The sequence below is a fragment of the Scyliorhinus canicula genome, chromosome 26, assembly GCF_902713615.1.
Source record: "Scyliorhinus canicula chromosome 26, sScyCan1.1, whole genome shotgun sequence".
Taxonomy (NCBI): domain Eukaryota; kingdom Metazoa; phylum Chordata; class Chondrichthyes; order Carcharhiniformes; family Scyliorhinidae; genus Scyliorhinus; species Scyliorhinus canicula.
Genome location: NC_052171.1, coordinates 1,498,194 through 1,519,348, shown reverse-complemented (window position 1 = coordinate 1,519,348; position 21,155 = coordinate 1,498,194). Strand labels below are relative to the sequence as shown.

General features: G+C 45.7%; 2 protein-coding genes across 9 annotated transcripts in view; both read left to right on the top strand.

The window, feature by feature from the left end:
• Positions 1-4,752, top strand: part of LOC119957314 (cytosolic purine 5'-nucleotidase-like) — a 150,444-nt gene extending 145,692 nt beyond the window's left edge. For all 7 annotated transcript variants that reach the window (XM_038785182.1, XM_038785180.1, XM_038785183.1 and 4 more), the window contains 2 exons: positions 2,192-2,290; positions 2,807-4,752. In XM_038785182.1, the coding sequence (XP_038641110.1) occupies positions 2,192-2,290; positions 2,807-2,860 (153 nt within the window). In that variant the 3' untranslated portion in view covers positions 2,861-4,752. The remainder of the gene's footprint in view (positions 1-2,191; positions 2,291-2,806) is intronic.
• A 2,149-nt stretch (positions 4,753-6,901) lies between these two features.
• Positions 6,902-20,552, top strand: LOC119957350 (transmembrane emp24 domain-containing protein 4-like). 2 transcript variants are annotated; one of them, XM_038785265.1, is made up of 6 exons: positions 6,933-7,106; positions 10,330-10,438; positions 11,088-11,188; positions 16,390-16,515; positions 17,760-17,906; positions 19,980-20,552. In XM_038785265.1, exons 2-6 carry the CDS (start codon positions 10,390-10,392, stop codon positions 20,127-20,129), a joined length of 573 nt encoding a protein of 190 aa, XP_038641193.1. In that variant the 5' UTR covers positions 6,933-7,106; positions 10,330-10,389; the 3' UTR covers positions 20,130-20,552. The 2 variants fall into 2 exon arrangements, with proteins under 2 accessions (XP_038641192.1, XP_038641193.1); XM_038785264.1 differs by lacking the exon at positions 10,330-10,438 and having other exon boundaries at positions 6,902-7,106.
• The last annotated feature ends 603 nt before the right edge of the window (positions 20,553-21,155 follow it).

Sequence of the window (21,155 nt, the reverse complement as noted above, 5' to 3'; positions counted from 1 at the left end):
AATCCGCAAAGCAGCTTCTTAAAAACTCCTGCTGCTCCCGTGACCACTGGGCCCACGCTGCCTGCTCTCCGCCCGCCGCCATCTTGCTTTTTCGTGCCCGTTCTCCTCTCTTCTCCAAAGCCGCTTTTTTGACCGCCTCACTCCTGGCCCACTCCATACAGCGCTGGGGGACCCTCACTGTTTCCTTCCCACACCGGGAATCATCGTTAAAGTGCCGCTGGAGCTCCTTAAAAGGGCCCAAAAGTCCGTTATCGGCGGGAGCTGCCGACCATGCGACCTACCTAGGCATAGCCACAATCGGAAGTCAGAGCCTGGGTTACATGAGAGTCATGCAGATTCCTGTTTGAATTTCTTTACTCTGATGGTAGCCAGCCTTGGAAAACCTATGCTGGAGTGCCACAGATACGGATCTGGAAAAGAGAGAGACATGGTTGACGGGGAGGATCGGGTTGGTTGGGGGCAATCAGATTGCAAGCTAACCTTGATATCTGAGAGTGGGTTGGGTCACATGAGGGATACTGTTGTATTGTGAGGGAGAGAGTGGTGGGTGGATCGCAGGGAGTTATGGTTGTTCGAGAAAAAAATTCCCACCGCCTCCACACATGCACAGAAACCCCAGCCTGTCCTGTGAGGGTTACAGGGGTTATAGAAATGAATGGGGTTATAGAACATACAGTGCAGAAGGAGGCCATTCGGCCCATCGAGTCTGCATCGACCCACGTAAGCCCTCACTTCCACCCTATCCCCGTAACCCGATAACCCCTCCTATCCTTTTTGGTCACTAAGGGCAATTTATCATGGCCAATCCACCTAACCTGCACGTCTTTGGACTGTGGGAGGAAACCGGAGCACCCGGAGGAAACTCATGCAGACACGGGGAGAACGTGCAGACTCCACACAGACAGTGACCCAGCGGGGAATCGAACCTGGGACCCTGGAGCTGTGAAGCCACAGTGCTAACCACTGTGCTACCGTGCTTACCCCAAATTACATTCATTGCGTGTAGTGTGTCTATCTCTTCTTAGAGGTAGCAAGCTGAACAATACCAGTACTTGCCCCTGCCACTGGGCTCAGCCTCGGGGCATTGACCAATGTGGCGAGAAGCACAGGAATCTGGGTGCACTGTCCTGGGCAGAGTGGACGCTGGAGCCAGAGAGTGAAGACCTGTTTTGTGACTCAGTGCCTGTTTCTTTTACTTTTTACCAATAACCACTTCAGTCAGAATGGAAGTAACCTCAGTCTTGCCTCGAGCCACCACATTATTATATATTTTTATTCATTGATGGGATGTCGGCATCGCTGACTAGGTCAGCATTTATTACCCATTCCTCAATGCCCCTGAGAAGGTGGTGGTGAGCTGCCTCCTTGACTGCAGTCGGTACACTAATAGTGCTGTTAGGGAGGCAGTTCCATAGAATTCCTACAGTGCATAGGAGGCCATTCGGCCCATCAAGTCTCTCCTAAGATAACGACAACTAAGGAACAGAAAATATTTCCAAGTCGGACAGCACATTGGCGCAGTGGTTAGCACTGCTGCCTCACGGAACCCGGGTTCAATCCTGGCCCCGGGTCACTGTCCATGTGAAGTTTGCACATTCTCCCTGGGGCTGCATGGATCTTTCCCCCCACAACCTATGGTAGGTGGATTGACTACACTAAATTGCCCCCTAATTGGAAAAAAAAAAGAATTGGCACTTTAAATTTACAAAAAAATATATTTCCAAGTCAGTATGGTGTGTAGCTTGAAGGAACAGCTCCAGGTTGTGGTGTTTCCACGGCCCTTTGCATGTGTAACTTGAACTTTTTCCCATTTAAAGTTCAATTTCATTCGCAAAACACCACTCTTTTCTATTTTTCTCCTATTTTCCTTCAGACACAGCATTTTGCACATTGACTGGCACTAAAAACATTGCATTATTTCTCATCCCCCAAACACTTTCAGTGCATCATTTATCTCCTCCCTACCCTTTCACACTGAGGCCACACCATCTATCTCAGCGGTAAACTTGGAATTGACATCATCAAGGTTGTATGATTAATTTTACTGAATGAACTAGTGGGGAAAGCTTGAATATTATATTCAATGGACAATTGAGTACTAAAACCAGAAGAATTTTCCGGATTTGTGCAGTGATACCAGTTGTCCAAATCTCAACAGTTCATTGTACGGCTTCATTGATCTATTTTCCAGATGCCCCATGAGTCAACTGTTGAACAAGCCCCACAGGACATGGAATCTTTTCTGGACAATCAAATGAACCATACCCAACTAAACAATTGGAATCATCAGGTTAGTCAATGCTCAGACTTACGTATCACTACTGCTGCACCGACAGCCCCATTCCCCTCCACTCCCTAATAACTTTCCAAAATTAACTTCTTGAAAATTCTGCATAGGTGTGAATAAAGATTTTGCATTTTTAATTAGATTTTTTTTGCATGAAAAAGGAAAATATTATTGTTCTATATACTTCATAAATACATCGCAGCATAAATACACATTATAATAGGATTAAATACTTTGGCTGGGATTCTCCGATCCGGGTTCAACCGCCTCCGCCTCTAACGAAACAGAGAATTTGGTGCTCAGCCAAAAAGTAATACATGCGCATTTAGGCATGGAGAATCCCACTGGTATAAACGGATGTCGTACTCTGGTCCATGTGTTCCGAAAGCAGTCAATAGATGATTATCCGTGCAATTTACAGGTGGCTGTACATTCTGCCATTTGTTTTTTTACTTTTCACTCTTTTCTTGATGTCAAAATCAAAGTTAAAACAAAAATTTATCTCCACTTAATATTCAGGCTTCTTGTCACAGTCCTGAAACTGATACAAGCATGGAGGAGGAAGAGAAATGAAAATTTCAATTTCCTGACAGTGCTGACGAATCAGCCCATTAGGTTTTGGGACACATTCCCTGCAGTGAGCTTGGAGAACGTTCCTGATCCAGTGACAGCATTGTTCCTCAACTTTGTTTACAGCCGATAAACTCATTGTGACTCCGTCATCTTTCATGGTCTGCCCGTTTGTTCACCTTACAACGAGCAACTCAGACTGACCAAAATGCTGTTCCAGGAGGCTGCACATTGGAAATAATGGCTATAATAATAATAATGCCAATGAACATTTCAAGGAAGTGATGATTGAAAAAGTACAATCAAGATAGGGTTCTAATAATTGGGAAATTCAGTCTATTAATACTGTAATGAACAGACTTCACAGCATTATCTTGTGACTGCATTTCTCAGGACTGGTCTGTCATTTGCAAGTTGTAATACTATTTCAAACCCCTGAACTTCAAGAATATTTTGTTTTCCAGTAATTCAGACTTTTCTCCTGAGAGACAATGAATGAAACTGTTATATGAACATGAAGACCTATTCGGACAAACACCTCCTTCCCCTCCCCTGCCACTGTTCCAGGGGTTACGGAGGAAGAATCAATCCAGTCCAGTCTTTTAGATTCAAGCTGGTTTATTATGATACACTTTCTTGTAGTTATAAAGCTACAAGAACTCTCACGTGCACGTGTTCCAATTGTCTGCATTTATAGGATAATCATTGTCACATGTTTAACTAGCAATTCTCTTAATAAGGTAATAGATACAGTGATTAATTGTACATTGGGCAGCACGGTGGCACAGTGGTTAGCACTGCTGCCTCACGGCGCCGAGGTCCCAGGTTCAATCCCGGCCCTGGGTCACTGTCTGTGTGAAGTTTGCACATTCTCCCCGTGTCTGCGTGGGTTTCGCCCCCACAACCCAAAGATGTGCAGGGTAGGTGGATTGGCCATATTAAATTGCCCCTTATTTGGAAAAAATGAATTGGGTACTCTAAATTGAAAAAAACAATTATTGTACATTTACAGCCACAACCCTCTCACCGACCTTAAATCTGCTGCATCATGAAACACCTTCAGGACAGGAGGGAGTAGAGAGGACATTGGAGGATTAAATGATAATTCAGGAAAAATGAAAAAGAAATGCAGCATCAGAACTCCAAGTGTAGAATCCAAGGGTTGCTGTGACCATGCTACACATTTATAGATCATATTCTTACTTTCCGGTTTCCAAAAAACCTGCAGTTATATATTTCTAACAGTTCAGATGGACTTCAATGTGACTGAACAGAACTCGATATGTGTTCAACTTACAACATCTGAAGACACCTAATGTTCATGAAGGGCTTGGCCTTAAGATTGGAGCTGAGGGTTTGGGGTAGAGGTTTAGTTTAAGATTTGGGATTACGGTAACCAAAAAATGAAATCTCCAGATATTGATTAAAACTTCTGGTTTGCCCACTGAAGGCCAACACAGAGTTGAGCCAGAGAGCTGTGCATGAATTTCCTTCGGCTATGAACATGTTGAATCAGTAAATTGAATGGCTTCCCCTGAAAATTAGTTTCGGTGAGAGTTCTTCAAACAATTTATAGATTCAGTGCCTATGTATCACAAATATCATCCAGCCCGAGAAACCTCATTTGCTCAGGACACAAATTTCATAGAGCCTTTGTTTCCTGGAAAAATCAGTATCATGAATGTCGATGTTGGTGTGTATTGCAATTGTTGGTGCAAAGATTTCTGGAGTTTTTGTTTACGGTCAGAAAGACAATAATTTGGACAAGAGGCAACAAATATGATGTTTGACTAATTTTTATTGGAATTTCTGACATTTCATTATGTTTTAAAAAATGGTTTGAAAATTCAACTTTGAGATTTTTTTCAATTAAAAATATTTTGAAAAACTGGAAAGTTTGATTTTTTAAGATTTCAATGAGGTATTGCTTTTTGTTCAAAATAATATCAATCAATCCTGAACAGACAGTTGACCAATGCAGAGATTGCGATTACACGGTGTCACAACCCCGGGTTCGTGCGCAGTCAATTCCAGCCCCACTTGACCAGAGTCGCAACACAATTGAAATTAACAAGTAATTTTTTGAAAAACACTCTAAGTCTTTGGCCCTTGGCTGCCCAATAACTACAGTCACCAAAGTTAAACACAATTCATTTTATTAAGAATAACTGGAATTAAATATGCAGCAAATGCAAGAATAGCTTAACTATGATCTAATTCCTACCCTCCTTTAACCCATGTATATATATATATATATCGACAGATAAACAAACATAGATAGGAAAAGCAGAGTGTAAAAATAATAAGTAAAAATGATAAGAGTATTTGTTTCAGATGGGAAACCCTTCTTGCACACCTTCCTTCAAACTTGGCTTTTAGTTCAAAGTTTCTGCTTTCACTCTGTAGATTCATTCAGGTCTCTACAGTTTCATGAATATAGCAACTATGCAGCTTTTCCGGAAAAAACAAGAGCAAGAGAGGAGCTCCCTTCCTTCGTGTCCAGGTCCCTACTGTGCTTTCCTATGTTCCCTGAAAAATCAACCCACTCGGGTAGGATCCAATCACCACCTGGGCAGAATACATTGGCCACCAGCCAGCCAATCGAACTGAGTCTCACCGATCACTTGGGTGCCAAAAAGTTTGAGTTCTGCTGTCCGAAGGCTAGCGCAGTGTTGTAACTTTTGTGTTCCTTGCTTCCTCAACTCAACTTAAAGATATATGTCCATTAAGCATCCATGGATGAAAATGATAACAACAAAAATGAAGAAATTGGAAATAAGGGAATTAACAGAAAGGCCCCTTACAACAGGAACATGAGTCGGCCCTTCAGACCCGTCAGCATTTTCCACCGTTCAATTCACAGAATTTACAATGCAGGAGGCCACTCAGCCCATCGAGTCTACACTGGGTCTTGGAAAGAGCACCCTACTCAAGCCCACACCTCCACCCTCTCCCCATAATGCAGTAACCCCACCCAACACTAAGGGCAATTTTGAACACTAAGGGCAATTTAGCATGGCCAATCCACCTAACCTGCACATCTTTGGACTGTGGGAGGAAACCAGAGCACCCGGAGGAAACCCACACACACACACAGGGAGAACATGCAGACTCCCACAGTGACAGGAATTGAACCTGGGACCCTGGAGCTGTGAAGCAATTGTGCTAACCACTATGCTACCATGCTGCTCACAATTAATTCCTGGTTGATCTGATTATGATCCCAGATCAGACCCCAGTGATGCTGCAGTTGCTTATGTTGCAGTCCAGCACAAAAAGTGTCCCACTGATAACTGACATTTTTAATGTCCTCAAATGTTTGCCCTGCCAGCTGGATGATTTCTGCCCTGCTCATTTGGAAGAACAGCAAGCAAGGGTGTTATATATTCCAGTGCCCTATTGTTATTATTTGTCTCAAGGACATAGAAATTCTGATTGCTTACACTGGTGTGTGTGTGGTGGCTTGCTGTGCGCAAATTGACCAGCCTGTTTCCCTCCTGCTGTTACCACAGGAGCACCTCATTGATGCCAAAGCATTTTTACCAGGTGGAGACTGTGAAGGGAGCAAATTAAAATGCAAGTCTTTGAATTGTATTCAAGAAATTCAACCAGAATCCGAACAAATCAAATTGAAGAGCTGTGGGGAATGACATTATCAGGGTTCTGAGGAGTAAAGTGGAAGAAAAAGATTATTTTTTTAATTTGGGGACTGGAGCCTGCGGGTCGCACGCGCAGTTCGGCCTGATGAGGCGCAGCCGCAGTGTGGGCGCCCTGGCCCCAGAGTGCGCAGCCGCAGTGTGGGCGCCCTGGCCCCGCAGTGTGGGTGCCCTGGCCCCGGAGTGCGCAGCCGCAGTGTGGGCGCCCTGGCCCCGCAGTGCGCAGCCGCAGTGTGGGCGCCCTGGCCCCGGAGTGCGCAGCCGCAGTGTAGGCGCCCTGGCCCCGCAGTGCGCAGCCGCAGTGTGGGCGCCCTGGCCCCGGAGTGCGCAGCCGCAGTGTGGGCGCCCTGGCCCCGGAGTGCGCAGACGGACCGCACTCCTCGCCGCCCTTGCCAGATGACGCTGGTGGCTTGGTTCCGGGGCGCAGGCGCACTGGCTGTCCGAGCAGCGGTCCGGGATGCACTGGTGCGGTGCTGTCCCCTTGGCGTGGCTGGCCTTCCAGCTGGGCCTATCGGGCGCAATCTACTTCCACATCGGGGAGACGGAGAAGAAATGCTTCATCGAGGAGATCCCCGACGAGACCATGGTGATCGGTGAGTCTCGCGGCTCCGGGGGACGCCGGCGGCGCAACGTCACCAGCCGGGGCAAGAAGCCCTTCAGGGGAGGTTGGAAAACCCTGTGGGAGCGAGAGCGCCCCCACTTGTCGGCATTGGGTATGGTCGCCCCTGCTGGCTGGGACATGCTGTTGTGCCTCATTCCCCTCCCCAGGTGTGACTGGGCATTGTACCCCCTACTGCTGGCACTGGGCAGTCTGACTTTATATTTATATCCCCGACAGGCACCGGAATGTGGCGACTAGGGGCTTTTCACAGTAACTTCATTGAAGCCTACTGGTGACAATAAGTGATTATTATTATATTTCATGTCACTGGCTGGAACTAATTATCAATCCCCAGCACTGGCACCACTAACATGGCACAGCCTTCTGGTGCCTTCGTCCTGAGATGTTGCCCTACATTACTCTCTGGCTCACTGTGCGGAGTCTGCACGTTCTCCCCATGTTGGCGTGGGTTTCTTCCGGGTGCTCCGCTTTCCTCCCACAGTCCAAAGACGTGCTGTTTAGGTGGATTGGTCATGATAAATTGCCCGTAGTGACCAAAAGGTTAAGGGGGGAGTTGTTGGGTTACGGGTATAGGGTGGATACGTGGGTTTGAGTAGGGTGATCATTGCTCGGCACAACATCGAGGGCCGAAGGGCCTGTTCTGTGCTGTACTGTTCTATGTTCTAAAACATTTAGGAGGTGTTATTGGGTTACGGGGAAAGGGTGGAAGTGAGGGCTTAAGTGGGTCGGTGCAGACTCGATGGGCATAATGGGCTGGTTTAGCTCACCAGGCTAAATCGCTGGCTTTTAAAGCAGGCCAGCAGCACGGTTCGGTTCCCGTACCAGCCTCCCCGGACAGGCGCCAGAATGTGGCAACTAGGGGCTTTTCACAGTAACTTCATTGAAGCCTACTTGTGACAATAAGTGATTTTCATTTTTTCATTTTCATTTCCTTCTGTACTGTATGTTCTCTATCTATGTCTACTTGGCTTTTGGGGATAGCATTATGTACTGGGGCTGATGTTGCGTGAGTGGTCCAGAGCACGCTCTGGTATCAAGGCGTGAAGGTACAAATATCCCATACAGTTTCATAGAATCATTTGTTACCTAGCTCAGCACGTCCCCTGTGGGTGAGCCATAGGAGGAGAGTGCCTGTTTGGTACCTTGGCGTTTGGGAGAATTGAAAACTCTCGAGTACAAGAACACAAGAGCTCGAAAAAGGAGAAGGCTGTGCCGTTCGTTGGCCATTCAGTACAATCGTACCTGACCTTGGGCTTCAACCCTCACTTTCCCACTTGATTCCCTGAGGGAATGTGTTTATCCTGGCCTCAAATGTGTTCAACAATGAGGTGGAGCCCAGAAATCTGTTGGTTAGTGTTATAACCTGCTTGCTTACCACTGGCTGGGGACTAATGACAATCCCACAATCCTGTGGGAGTATGAACTTCCCCAATGAGGGCGGCGGAGAAATCATTAGCAGACTCCCCGCATTAATAGAGCTGGCCAGTTTGGAACCAGCCAGAGGGAGGAGTGAGCAACAAGGGAATTTGCTGCTGCTGTTGTATATTTATGTTATTGTAAATAAATGTTATTTCTTTGTATCCTTAAAACTTGTGCTGGATTCTTCGTGGCCCTCACAAAAGATAGAAAATTCCAAAGATTGACAACCCTTAGAATGTAGAAGTTCCTCCCCACCTCAGTGCTAAATGCTTGTCCCCTGAAACTGCCAGCTTCCCCAGCCAGCAGAAACAATTCCTCTGTGCCTGCCCTGTGTCACGTTTACAACATGGGCAGCAGGGTAGCATGGTGGTTAGCATAAATGCTTCACAGCTCCAGGGTTCCAGGTTTGATTCCCGGCTGGGTCACTGTCTGTGTGGAGTCTGCACGTCCTCCCCCTGTGTGCGTGGGTTTCCTCCGGGTGCTCCGGTTTCCCCCCACAGTCCAAAGATGTGCGGGTTAGATGGATTGGCCATGCTAAATTGCCCGTAGTGTCCTAATAAAAGTAAGGTTAAGGGGGGGTTGTTGGGTTACGGGTATAGGGTGGATACGTGGGTTTGAGTAGGGTGATCATGGCTCGGCACAGTATCGAGGGCCGAAGGGCCTGTTCTGTGCTGTACTGTTCTATGTTCTATGGTTATGTTTTGAAATGCACATTAAACTCGGGAAATAAAAGACAGATTCCCAGATAAACCCCCCTGATTGGAGATGTGCCCATGTGATCAGGTTGCCAGCGTGAGAGAAACCGAAACCTGTTGAAGTAAGAGTTGCAGTTTTAACACATTTTCAAACTGCACCAGGTATGTCAGCTGAGCGAAGTGGACAAGAGAAAGCTTTTCATCATTCAAAACCCTTTATCCAGATTTATGATGCTCACCTAATTTGATTTACATTGAGACTGCAACACGCGACATTGTGTTCACCATGTTCAGACCTTGCTGTCTGATGTAGTGAATGTGAGGACACCCACTGCCTTGGCCTGCCAGTTAAAAATGGTTACTTCAGCAAACAGATATTTTTGTTCAGTGTGAATTTTTATTTTGTCATTCAGCGCATGGACTTCACTTCTCATATTTGCTCTTTTTCCATCCGATCATTTTGTTTATTAAAGATCCAGAAGGGATTCAAGCCTCTCTTGCAACAATCAATATTCCTGGAAACCAAAACAAGGTGGCCATGGGTGTAATGCCCTTTGCTTCTTCTGTACAGGCTGATGATTTTAAACAGTTTCACTGGCATCTTTAATGTACATTCAACTATTTTCAATGTTTCGTCCAGTCACACTTTTTTTGTTTTTTGGCACTTTCTTTTGGCAATCAAGAAAAGAAAATTTCTTGAAGCTTACTGGCACAAGTGCAGAAAATTGCGCGACAGTTTTTTTGAACATTAATATGGGCTTGGCTGTACAAGTGTTTCAACCACACACATTACTTTTTATTTGAAAGTGCCGAGTATGAGTCTGCGTGATATGCACTTGACTGCACATTTACTGAACAAATAGTGACTATCATTCAGTAACCAGTTAACCAAGTAACAAAATAACAAATTCAAAGTAGTTGCCAGTTATCGCAAGTCCGTAAAGAAATCTAACAAACACAGTCTTTGATTTGAAAGAAAACAGATCATTGATTGCTCATGGTGCTGTGAGTTGCATGGCCAAGTAAATCATCTTTAGTGACGTTGGCTAAGAGACAAATATTGACTGCATGCTCCTTCAGACCAGGACCAAGAATCCACTGCAATAGGCATGGAGAGGCCCAGTCTATGAAAGACCGTACATGAATCCTCAGGACTGCACTGGAGTGTTCGCTGGAGTTACAGACTCAGGTGCTAGTTTTTTTCACCTTTTATTTGTAAAATGTCTGACTTCCTGTGGATGTGTTTGCTGAAAAAAGCAACATGTGCTGCTCATCCTCAATTAGGGTTCAGAGGGTGCTGGTGGAGGACTTTTTTTAAAACTCCCAAATTTGGTGTGGTGGAGGTACCACATGTCAGGAGCTGCAGGATTCTAACCCAGTGATGATGGGAGAGTGGAGATACACCTCCAATTCAAGATGGCTTCACTGGAGGGGAACATGGAGGTGGTGTTCCATGTGCCTGCTGACTTTGTCCTTCAAGGTGGTAGAGGTTGGGGGGTTGAGAAGTGCTGTTGAAGGTGAATTACTGTTGTGCACCTTGTAGAGGATACAAATGGCAGCCAAAGTGCACCACTGCTGCAGAGAGTAAATGTTTTAAGGTGGCGGATGAGGTGCGGATGAAGTGTGTGCTGAGCCTGTGAATTTCTGACCTGTGAGATTGCGACCCCTGACTCGAGCAGTGGAGGATCACTCAAAGACAGGAAAATATGACCAGGTCAGGGCTGTGATAGGCCGACAATCACACCAGAATGGTCCTTCTGGATTTTAATAAATATGATGAATGTCCTGTTTCTGTGCAGTCTGTTCTCTGTAATTCCTTTTTCAAATGTTTAACCCAGGGAATTACCGGACTCAGCTGTGGGATAAACAGTCGGAATCGTTTCTGCCCTCTACTCCAGGATTGGGGATGCATGTAGAAGTGCGGGATCCGGACACCAAGGTAGGGTGTGACCTGAAGTTAGAATGTGCATATCGGAGATTGGAAAGTAATTTGGTTAAACCGTAGAATTGTCCATGTTGGAGGGTATTGTGTTCACATAAAGTGATCAGCGGTTGTACATTTACCTCGTCTATGTACAGTTTTCGCAACATCAAATTACATTGTGCCGCATGACAGCAAGTAATGAAATCCTGATTTGATATGGTTAAAAGTGAAGTACTTTTCACGTTACTTATTTTACTTTTTATTGAACTTCAATGGGAAATTGTCCTTCTCCTCTGAGATAGGCTCCAGTGTTAAAGGGACATCCATGTTGGAGATGTAAGTTCTGAGTTCTTGTAGTTAGGCTGTTGGGGTAATTCAATATTAGTCGCCTAGCTCAGCAAAACGGTCCACAGTATCCTGTCTTAATATTGTATTGGGCACAGATGATTGTTGCATCTTGCAGAATATTTATGTGATTGTTGAGTTTAGTTACAATACATGACGCCCCAGTGCAATGCTTCTTCTGTAATCGTTCCTACATTACTGAAGTATCTTTCAACATGGAGTAACATTGCTGATTTTAAAAATATTTTATTGCTAAAATGTTTCATAAATCTCCACTAAACAACAAATATATAAAGGTACAATACATGAATGACGCAGTCAAGAATTAACAACCGCATGAAACCCAATTCTTCAACATATAACTGAAAAAAGACTTAGCTTGCCCCTCACCCCGCAGCAGTTGATGGTGACTAACTCTCCGAAAAAGGAAGTGATTGGCTGCCGTCTCAAGTAGAACCCTTCTACTGACCGTTTAATCGGGTTCTTGACCTTCTCTGGATAGAGGAACTCCATTAGATCACCCAACCAGTTCAAGGCACTGGGCGGAATAGGAGATCTCGGCCCCAGCAAAACTTGCCTCCAGGCTATCATTGAGGCAAAGGCAAGGACATCCGCCTTCACACCAATCTGCAGCACCGGCATGTCTGGAACCCCAAAAGTGGCCACCGGTGGACAAGGTTCCAGCTCGATATCAAGAATCCCAGGCATGGTGCGAAGGTAGGAGACCCAGAAGCTGACACGTTTCAGACCAGAACATGTTGGTATGACTGGATCCAGCTGCTCCGCCAACAGCATCTGGCCATAAATATCCAAAATCTTCCCTTCACCCACCTCGGCCAGAGATAAGATCCTATTCAGGAGGGAGGGCAACGGTGCCAAGTAAAATGAAAGATCTCCTTCCACAAGAAATCATGCACCTGGAAATACCTGAATAAATTAGACCTCAGGAGTTGGAATTTATCCTACAGCATCTCAGATTTGACAAACCTGGCCTCCACAGGTCTCCAACGCCTCCTTCCCCCATGACCTGAACTCCGAGTCTAAACCCGCAAGTGCAAAGAGGTGATGCTCACAAATAGGGGCTGACAACGACATGAAGCCTGAAAGTGTTGTCTAAACTGCCTCCAAATCCTCATTGTGGACACCACTACCGGACCCATGGTCAATTTTACAGGGGAAAATGGAGGTGAGGCAGTTACCAAAGCCCCCAGGCTAGAACTGCTACAAGAGCCGGCCTCCATCTGCCCCCGTATGGAATTCGGATCCTTGAGTCACCTCAATTCTTTGAGCTACCCAGCAATAAAATAACAAATTAGGTACGGCCAAGCTACCCGAAACATAAGAACTAGGAGCAGGAGTAGGCCATCCGGCCCCTCGAGCCTGCTCCGCCATTCAATGAGATCATGGCTGATCTTTTGTGGACTCAGCTCCACTTTCCGGCCCGAACACCATAACTCTTAATCCCTTTATTCTTCTAAAAACGATCTATCTTTATCTTAAAAACATTTAATGAAGGAGCCTCAACTGCTTCACTGGGCAGGGAATTCCATAGATTCACAACCCTTTGGGTGAAGAAGTTCCTCCTAAACTCAGTCCTAAATCTACTTCCCCTTATTTTGAGGCTATGCCCCTTAGTTCTGCTTTCACCCGCCAGTGGAAACAACCTGCCCGCATCTATCCTATCTATTCCCTTCATAATTTTATATGTTTCTATAAGATCCCCCCTCATCCTTCTAAATTCCAACGAGTACAGTCCCAGTCTACTCAACCTCTCCTCGTAATCCAACCCCTTCAGCTCTGGGATTAACCTAGTGAATCTCCTCTGCACACCCTCCAACGCCAGTACGTCCTTTCTCAGATAAGGAAACCAAAACTGAACACAATACTCCAGGTGTGGCCTCACTAACACCTTATACAATTGCAACATAACCTCCCTAGTCTTAAACTCCATCCCTCTAGCAATGAAGGACAAAATTCCATTTGCCTTCTTAATCACCTGTTGCACCTGCAAACCAACTTTTTGCGACTCATGCACGAGCGCACGCAGGTCTCTCTGCACAGCAGCATGCTTTAATATTTTATCATTTAAATAACTATCCTTTTTGCTGTTAACCCTACCAAAATGGATAACCTCACATTTGTCAACATTGTATTCCATCTGCCAGACCCTAGCCCATTCACTTAACCTATCCAAATCCCTCTGCAGACTTCCAGTATCCTCTGCACTTTTCGCTTTACCACTCATCCTTGTGCAATCTGCAAACTTGGACACATTGCCCTTGGTCCCCAACTCCAATTATCTATGTAAATTGTGAACAATTGTGGGCCCAACACTGATCCCTGAGGGACACCACTAGCTACTGATTGCCAACCAGAGAAACACCCATTAATCCCCACTCTTTGCTTTCTATTAATTAACCAATCCTCTATCCATGCTACTACTTTACCCTTAATGCCATGCATCTTTATCTTATGCAGCAACCTTTTGTGTGGCACCTTGTCAAAGGCTTTCTGGAAATCCAGATATACCACATCCATTGGCTCCTCGTTATCTACTGCACTGGTAATGTCCTTAAAAAATTCCACTAAATTAGTTAGGCACGACCTGCCCTTTATGAACCCATGCTGCGTCTGCCCAATGGGACAATTTCTATCCAGATACCTCGCTATTTCTTCCTTGATGATAGATTCCAGCATCTTCCATTAATCCCCACTCTTTGCTTTCTATTAATTAACCAATCCATGCTACTACTTTACCCTTAACGCCCACAAATGCCTGGGGTCTTGAATTGCTAAGCACGATTGGAGAGATATTTAAGATAGAAATTGTGAGCAAAGAAAGGGATCAGATAAATTCAAAAAGATGGAGCGTGGACCACGAATGAGTGAAATGATGCTGATGGGCATGACAGGAAAATTCAGCTCCTGACCTCACTGCAGCCTTTGTTCAAGCATTGACCAAAGAGCTGACCTCAAGAGGTGAGAATGACTGCCCTTGACATCACAGCAGCATTGAACCAAGTGTAACATCAAGGAACACTGCAAAAACTGAATTCAATGGGAACCAGCCGAGGAACTGCACTGGTTGCTCTCATATCGGGTACAAAAGAAAATGGTCTTTGTTGGGGGCCCATCATCTCTGCCCCAGGACGTGGCTTCAGTAATTCCTCAGGATAGTTTCCAGTCCCAGTTGCTAACTGAACCTTCCCTCCGTCATCAGGTCAGAAATGGCAATGCTCGTTGATGATTGCACCATGTGCAACACCATTTGCGACTTGACAGGTACTGAAACAGTTCATGTACATATACAGCAAGATGTGGACAATATTCAAGCTTGGGCTGTTAACTGGTAATTAACATTCATGCCAGATGGATTGACTATGCTAATCTTCTTAGAGTCCAAGAAGGTTGGGTGGGGTTATGGAGATAGAGTGTGGGCTTGGGTAGAGTGCTCTTTCCAAGGGCCTGTGCAGACTCGATGGGCCGAATGGCCTCCTTCTGCACTGTAAATTCAGTGATTCACTCAAGTGCCAGGCAGTGACCATTTCCAACTGAAAAGAATATTAAACATTGCCCGTTAACATTCCATCACTGAATCTCCCACTATTAACATCATGGGCTTTACCAGACACTGAACTTCACCAGCCATATAAATATTATGGCGACAAGAGCATGTTGCAGGCTAGGAATCCTGCAGCGAGTAACTCACCTCATAACCCCACCAAGCCTGTCCACCATCGACCAGGCACAAGTCAGGAGTGTGATGGAATCCTTGTCACTTAGCTGGATGAGCGCAGCTCCAACAATACTCAAGAAGCTCAACACCATCCAGTACAAAGCACTCATTGATGGACGCATCATCCACCACCTTAAACATTCACTCCTTCCTCCAAGAAACAACAGTTTGTACAATGTACAACATGTACTGCAGCAACATAGCAAGGCTCCTTTGACAGACCTTTCTAAACTTGCAACCTCTCCCACGCAGAAGGACAGGGGCAGCAGATACATGGGGACATCACCACCTGCAAGTTCTCCTCCAGCCACACATGATCCTGATTTGGAACTATTTTGCCATTTCTTTCCTGTTGTTTGGTCAAACCCCTAATGAACACTGTGGGTGTATCTGCGCTAAATAGCCTGCAATAGTTCAAGAAGATGACTTGTCACCACCTCCTCGAGGGCAATTAAGGATGGGCTGCAAATGTTGGTAATATCATCAATGCCCACACCTGATGAAATAATGTTTTTAAAACATTGCAGATCAGAAAGGTGTGCTCTGAGTTGGCTGATCTCAGATCAGATGGGTTACAATGGACGTCCCTGCATTTGCTTCAGGGTGAAGAAAGCTAGCCAGGGTCCTGACCCCACCTCTGTGGACCCATGGTGGAGAGACAGGGTTTCTGTGATAAAATAGCCTGCTACATTCAGAACCACACCCAAGAATGTGTCAGTCATTTTCGAGAAGCAGAATGCAACCTGAATTTGCTCAAATTGTGGAAAGTTATTCTTGGGTTTAAAAACACAAGATCACCTGAAATAATTTCTCTTCCCCTCGATGGTTGCTTGCTCAGTTGCATTTTACCTCAGACAGAATTGGGAGTTTATCTTTATTTTAATACATTTAGAGTACCTAATTACTTTTTTTCCAGTTAAAGGGTAATGTGGCATGACCAATCCACCTAACCTGCACATCTTTGGGTTTGTGGGGGTGAAACCCACGCAGACACGGGGAGAACATGCAAACTCCACACGGACAGTGACCCAGTGCCGGGATCGAACCTGGGACCTCGGCGCGTGAGGCAGCAAGAATTGGAAATTTAAGTGTGTTTTTATTTCTCCTTTGTAGACTGACTGTTTTTTTTCCCCAGGTTATCCTCTCTAGACAGTATGGCTCAGAGGGACGATTTACCTTCACGTCACACACTCCGGGTGAGCATCAGATATGCCTGCACTCCAACTCCACAAAGATGTCACTATTTGCAGGTGGAAAGCTGGTAAGAGTTGTACATTGGTGCAGTTTAACTGCAGCCTCCCCCCCCCCCCCAGGCGGACAGCTCCTCAAACGTGGCCATGAACAGCCCCCACTGTGCCTCAAAGCCCTCTGCTTAGCCCCCCCCCCACCCAGTTCAAACTTAATTTTCTCCAACCAAAGTATTGATCCTGCTTCCGACCGCCATTCCAGTGAAATTCTCCACCAGGCAATCAGAGAGGCGAAGGCCATAACTTCGGCCTTCCTCCCATCCTTCAGCTCTGGCTTCTCCGATATCCCGAAAATCGCACCACTGGGTCCGGCCCGACCTCCACCCCCACCATCTTTACTAGCTCCCCGAACATTCCCGCCTGGTGTTCAGCCCCAGAACATACGTGCATGGTTCGCTGATCCCCGCACACACTTCTGCCACTCGCTGGAAGAACCCACTCATCCTCGCCCAAGTCATAAGCACCCTGTGTTCCAAGCTCATCCTTGCACATGAGGAAGTTGAATTCACTCTACACAGTGGAATAATCTACACTCCCCAACAAATTTATAGGATTCTGTAAGATGCCCACCAATGCACCAATATTTCTTGGGCGACTTCCTTAAGTTCTCTGGGATGTAGTTTATCAGGCTCTGGGGATTTAACCGCAGATCAATATCCCCAACATCTTTCCCAACAAATACTACTTTCCTTCCTCTCACTAAACCCTTTGTTCTCCAAAAGTTATGATATCTTATTTGTGTCCTCCTTTGTCAAGACAGAACTAAAGCATGTATTTCGTTCGCAGCCATTTCTTTCTTCCCCATTATAAATTCTCCTGTTTCTGACTGAAAGACTTTGTCTTCACCAATCTTTTTCTCTTCACATACCTACAGAAAGTTTTACAGTCAGTTTTTAATGTTCCTTGCAAACTTACACTCATATTTTATTTTCCTCTTCTGAATCAATCCCTTGGTCCTCCTTTGCTGAATTCTAAAATGCTCCAAATCCTCAGGTTTGTTGTTTTTGTTGGCCAATTTGTATGGTTCTTCCTTGGACCTAATGCTACCTCTGATTTCCCTTGTAAGCCATGGTTTGGCCACCTCTCCCGGGGTTTACTTGTGCGCCAGACTGGAAGAAACTGTGCTCCTTGACTGTTTGTTTGGCATTGTCTATCCACCATATTGTGAGATTGTTCAAGTGTAACATTGACTATAAATCTCCAGTGAACCGCTTTCTCTCTCCCCCTCCCCCCCTTTCTCTCTCTCTCTCTGGTTTAGCGAGTACACCTTGACATCCAAGTGGGGGAACATGCCAACAACTACCCAGAAATCGCTGCAAAGGATAAACTGACCGAGCTGCAGCTGCGAGTTCGACAGCTGCTGGACCAGGTTGAACAGATTCAAAAAGAACAGAACTATCAGAGGGTGAGTGAGCAGTAAGCAGTGCCCCCGCAATTTCAAGCTCTCGGGATATACAGGGATAATTTTCTGGAGAACACTAATATGATATCAAAGTCTCCACACCGCTGCGTGATCATAACCAGATTGCATTTGGTAATGTGCCATGGCAGATGTAAGAGATGCGGTTCTGGAGCCATCCTAGTATAGAGTTAGAATAAACTGTTAGAATAAACAGCCTTTGGCTGGCCCCTCATCTACAACAACTGAGAACCATTGAATTTAGTTCAGAACCAGATTGCAGATGGAAACACGTATTGAGGCAGCTTTGCAGTCATTATTAAATGTGATGCTCATGTTGAGATTTGGCGAGCATGTTTTTTTAAATATAAATTTTGAGTACCCAATTATTATTTTTTTCCAATTAAAGGGCAATTTAGCATGGCCAATCCACCTACCCTGCACATCTTTGGGTTGTGGGGGTGAAACCCACGCAAACATGGGGAGAATGTGCAAACTTCACACGGACAGTGATCAGGGTTCGGATCGAAACCAGGTCCTTGGCGCCGTGAGGCAGCAGTGCTAACCACTGCGCCGCCTTGCCGCCTTTATTGAGCATGTTCAACACAATTTCTAACTGGTACATGATGCCTCAGAAAGTTCTTTCACATCACATATGATGTTTGGTTCGGCACGGTGACACAGGTTAGTACTGCTATCTCACAGCGGCAGAGACCTGGGCTCAATCCCGGCCTTGGGTGACTGTGGACTTGGCACTTTCTTCCCATGTCTGCTCCAGTTTCCTCCCACTGTCCAGAGAAGACAGTTTAGGTGCATTGGCCGTGCTAAATTGCCCTTTAGTGTCCAAAGATGTGTATGTTAGGTGGGGTTATGGGGAGTGGGCTCTGGTAGGATGCTCTTGACAAGGTTTGGTTCAGACTCGATGGGTCGAATGGCCTCCTGCATTGTGGGAATTTTCTGGTTCCATGGTTTATTATTGTGACTGGATCTGAGACACCAGTTCCTGTTATTTGTCTAGTATTGGACCAAATTTAAAAGCTCTGTTCATGCAGCGTTTCCATATTCAGAGCAACAATACTCACTCCCGCTTTGAATTATTGTGGACATCTCGGCCTGAATTATTCCGGCGACCAGTAATTTGTAAGATTGCCAATATATTCAGGATCTTTAAACTCATGAATGGCTCGCCTTTGAACTTTGCTTCCCAGTATAAGCACTGACTGTTGTTGAGATATGAGTTCTGTAAACAATGGCAACTTCCAGAATCTCAGCCAGCTGGCTGATCTGCATGTGTGAACCAAACAGAGGGCAGCACGGTAGCATTGTGAATAGCACAATTGCTTCACAGCTCCAGGGTCCCAGGTTCGATTCCGGCTTGGGTCACTGTCTGTGCGGAGTCTGCACATCCTCCCCGTGTGTGCGTGGGTTTCCTCCGGGTGCTCCGGTTTCCTCCCACAGTCCAAAGATGTGCAGGTTAGGTGGATTGGCCATGCTAAATTGCCCGCAGTGTCCAAAATTGCCCTTAGTGTTGGGTGGGGTTATTGGGTTATGGGGATAGGGTGGAGGTGTTGACCTTGGGTCGGGTGCTCTTTCCAAGAGCCGGTGCAGACTCGATGGGCCAAATGGCCTCCTTCTGCACTGTAAATTCTATTTTAAAAAACGGTGCATATATTTGTACGCATCTAGTTTAATCTTGTCCTAATCCAACAGACCCTATGCAGTGGTCTAGCTGGGTTGCAGTCAAGAATGGCAACCCTGGCAGATTTCCTCTATCCCGGCCCAGGAATGGAGAGGCCTATTGTGGTCTTCTCCACAACAAATGGAAACACATACACAGAACTTACAAGGACCTGTGCCATTTGGCCCTGGCAAGGTGTTCACTCTCCACTGCCATTTTTATATAACAGCTGCTCCCATTAAGAGTAACCAATTGAGCGCAGCACAGCTGAATGTGGGACTTGCACTCAATGACCTCGTAGCCCAGTGAGCACCTGCTTATTTTGTTCTTTCTACACTTGTGGAGTGAAACTTTGTGGCTGGTTTTAATTCTTTTGGTCGTGTTTTCATTGCTTCATACAGTTCCGGGAAGAGCGATTTCGGCAGACAAGCGAAAGCACGAACCAACGGGTCCTGTGGTGGTCAATCACGCAGACGATTATCCTGATCCTAACCGGAATCTGGCAAATGAAACACCTGAAGAGCTTCTTCGAGGCAAAGAAACTGGTGTAGATGTATGTCAGCTGTGTCAGCACGTGGCAGTGAGAAACCAACCCTCCATCCTCACTGACTCGCTATTTAATATGACTTTGTACATGTGATACTTGAAGCTCCTCTCAAAATTGAAGGGGTCGATGTTTGGTTACATATCTTATAATAATGGTCGGGTGGGTGAGACTGTCGTGGAACACTTAGTGCAGGGATCTCTGGCATATCTGCAAAAAAAAAAAAATGTTGCTTCGTAGTTTAACCTGTGATTGTTGATTGAAGGTGGGAGCTTACTTCTAAAGAGATTTTTATTCCCTGATAATCATGTGCTTCAGATCCGTGAAAATTCACAGCAAGCCTGTTGGTCGGACGAGACAGTTTCAGAGTTCTTTGCGTTTCATTTTGCCAAGTTTTCATAAAACATCTCCTCTGAGGGAGGTTCAAAAATGCAGCATTTCTGGCGTGTTTCAGAGTTTTAAAGTGTGCAGATTTTTGACCAGACCATTCTCTTTTATTCTTTTCCCATCAGTCAGAACCCAGGTAATATTACTCCCTGCAGCTCTTCAATTTTGCTTCTTGGAATTCTGGCTAAATTGTCATTGTTTCTTGCAAACTGACATCCGCTTCTCATTTTAAACAAATTGATGAGCCAGTTTTGAAGGGGTGAATGCTTTTTAAGCCACTTTGTGAAAGGAAACCCTTGAACCTGGATTTGTTTACTCAATGGGAAATCACTTATCTTCCTCTACTGATGATTCCCTGTCTCTATCTCTGAGGAGAATTGCATGGTGAAGGTTTGGGGTCGGTGTTGGGCTTTGTTCACTTCAGAAACTGTTAGATCTGTAGTGTGGAGTGAATGGTGGAGGAAATGGGAAGGAATCTCTAATTTGGTGTGTCTTCTCACACTTATAAGGGCAGCACGGTAGCATTGTGGATAGCACAATCGCTTCACAGCTCCAGGGTCCCAGGTTCGATTCCGGCTTGGGTCACTGTCTGTGCGGAGTCTGCACATCCTCCCCGTGTGTGCGTGGGTTTCCTCCGGGTGCTCCG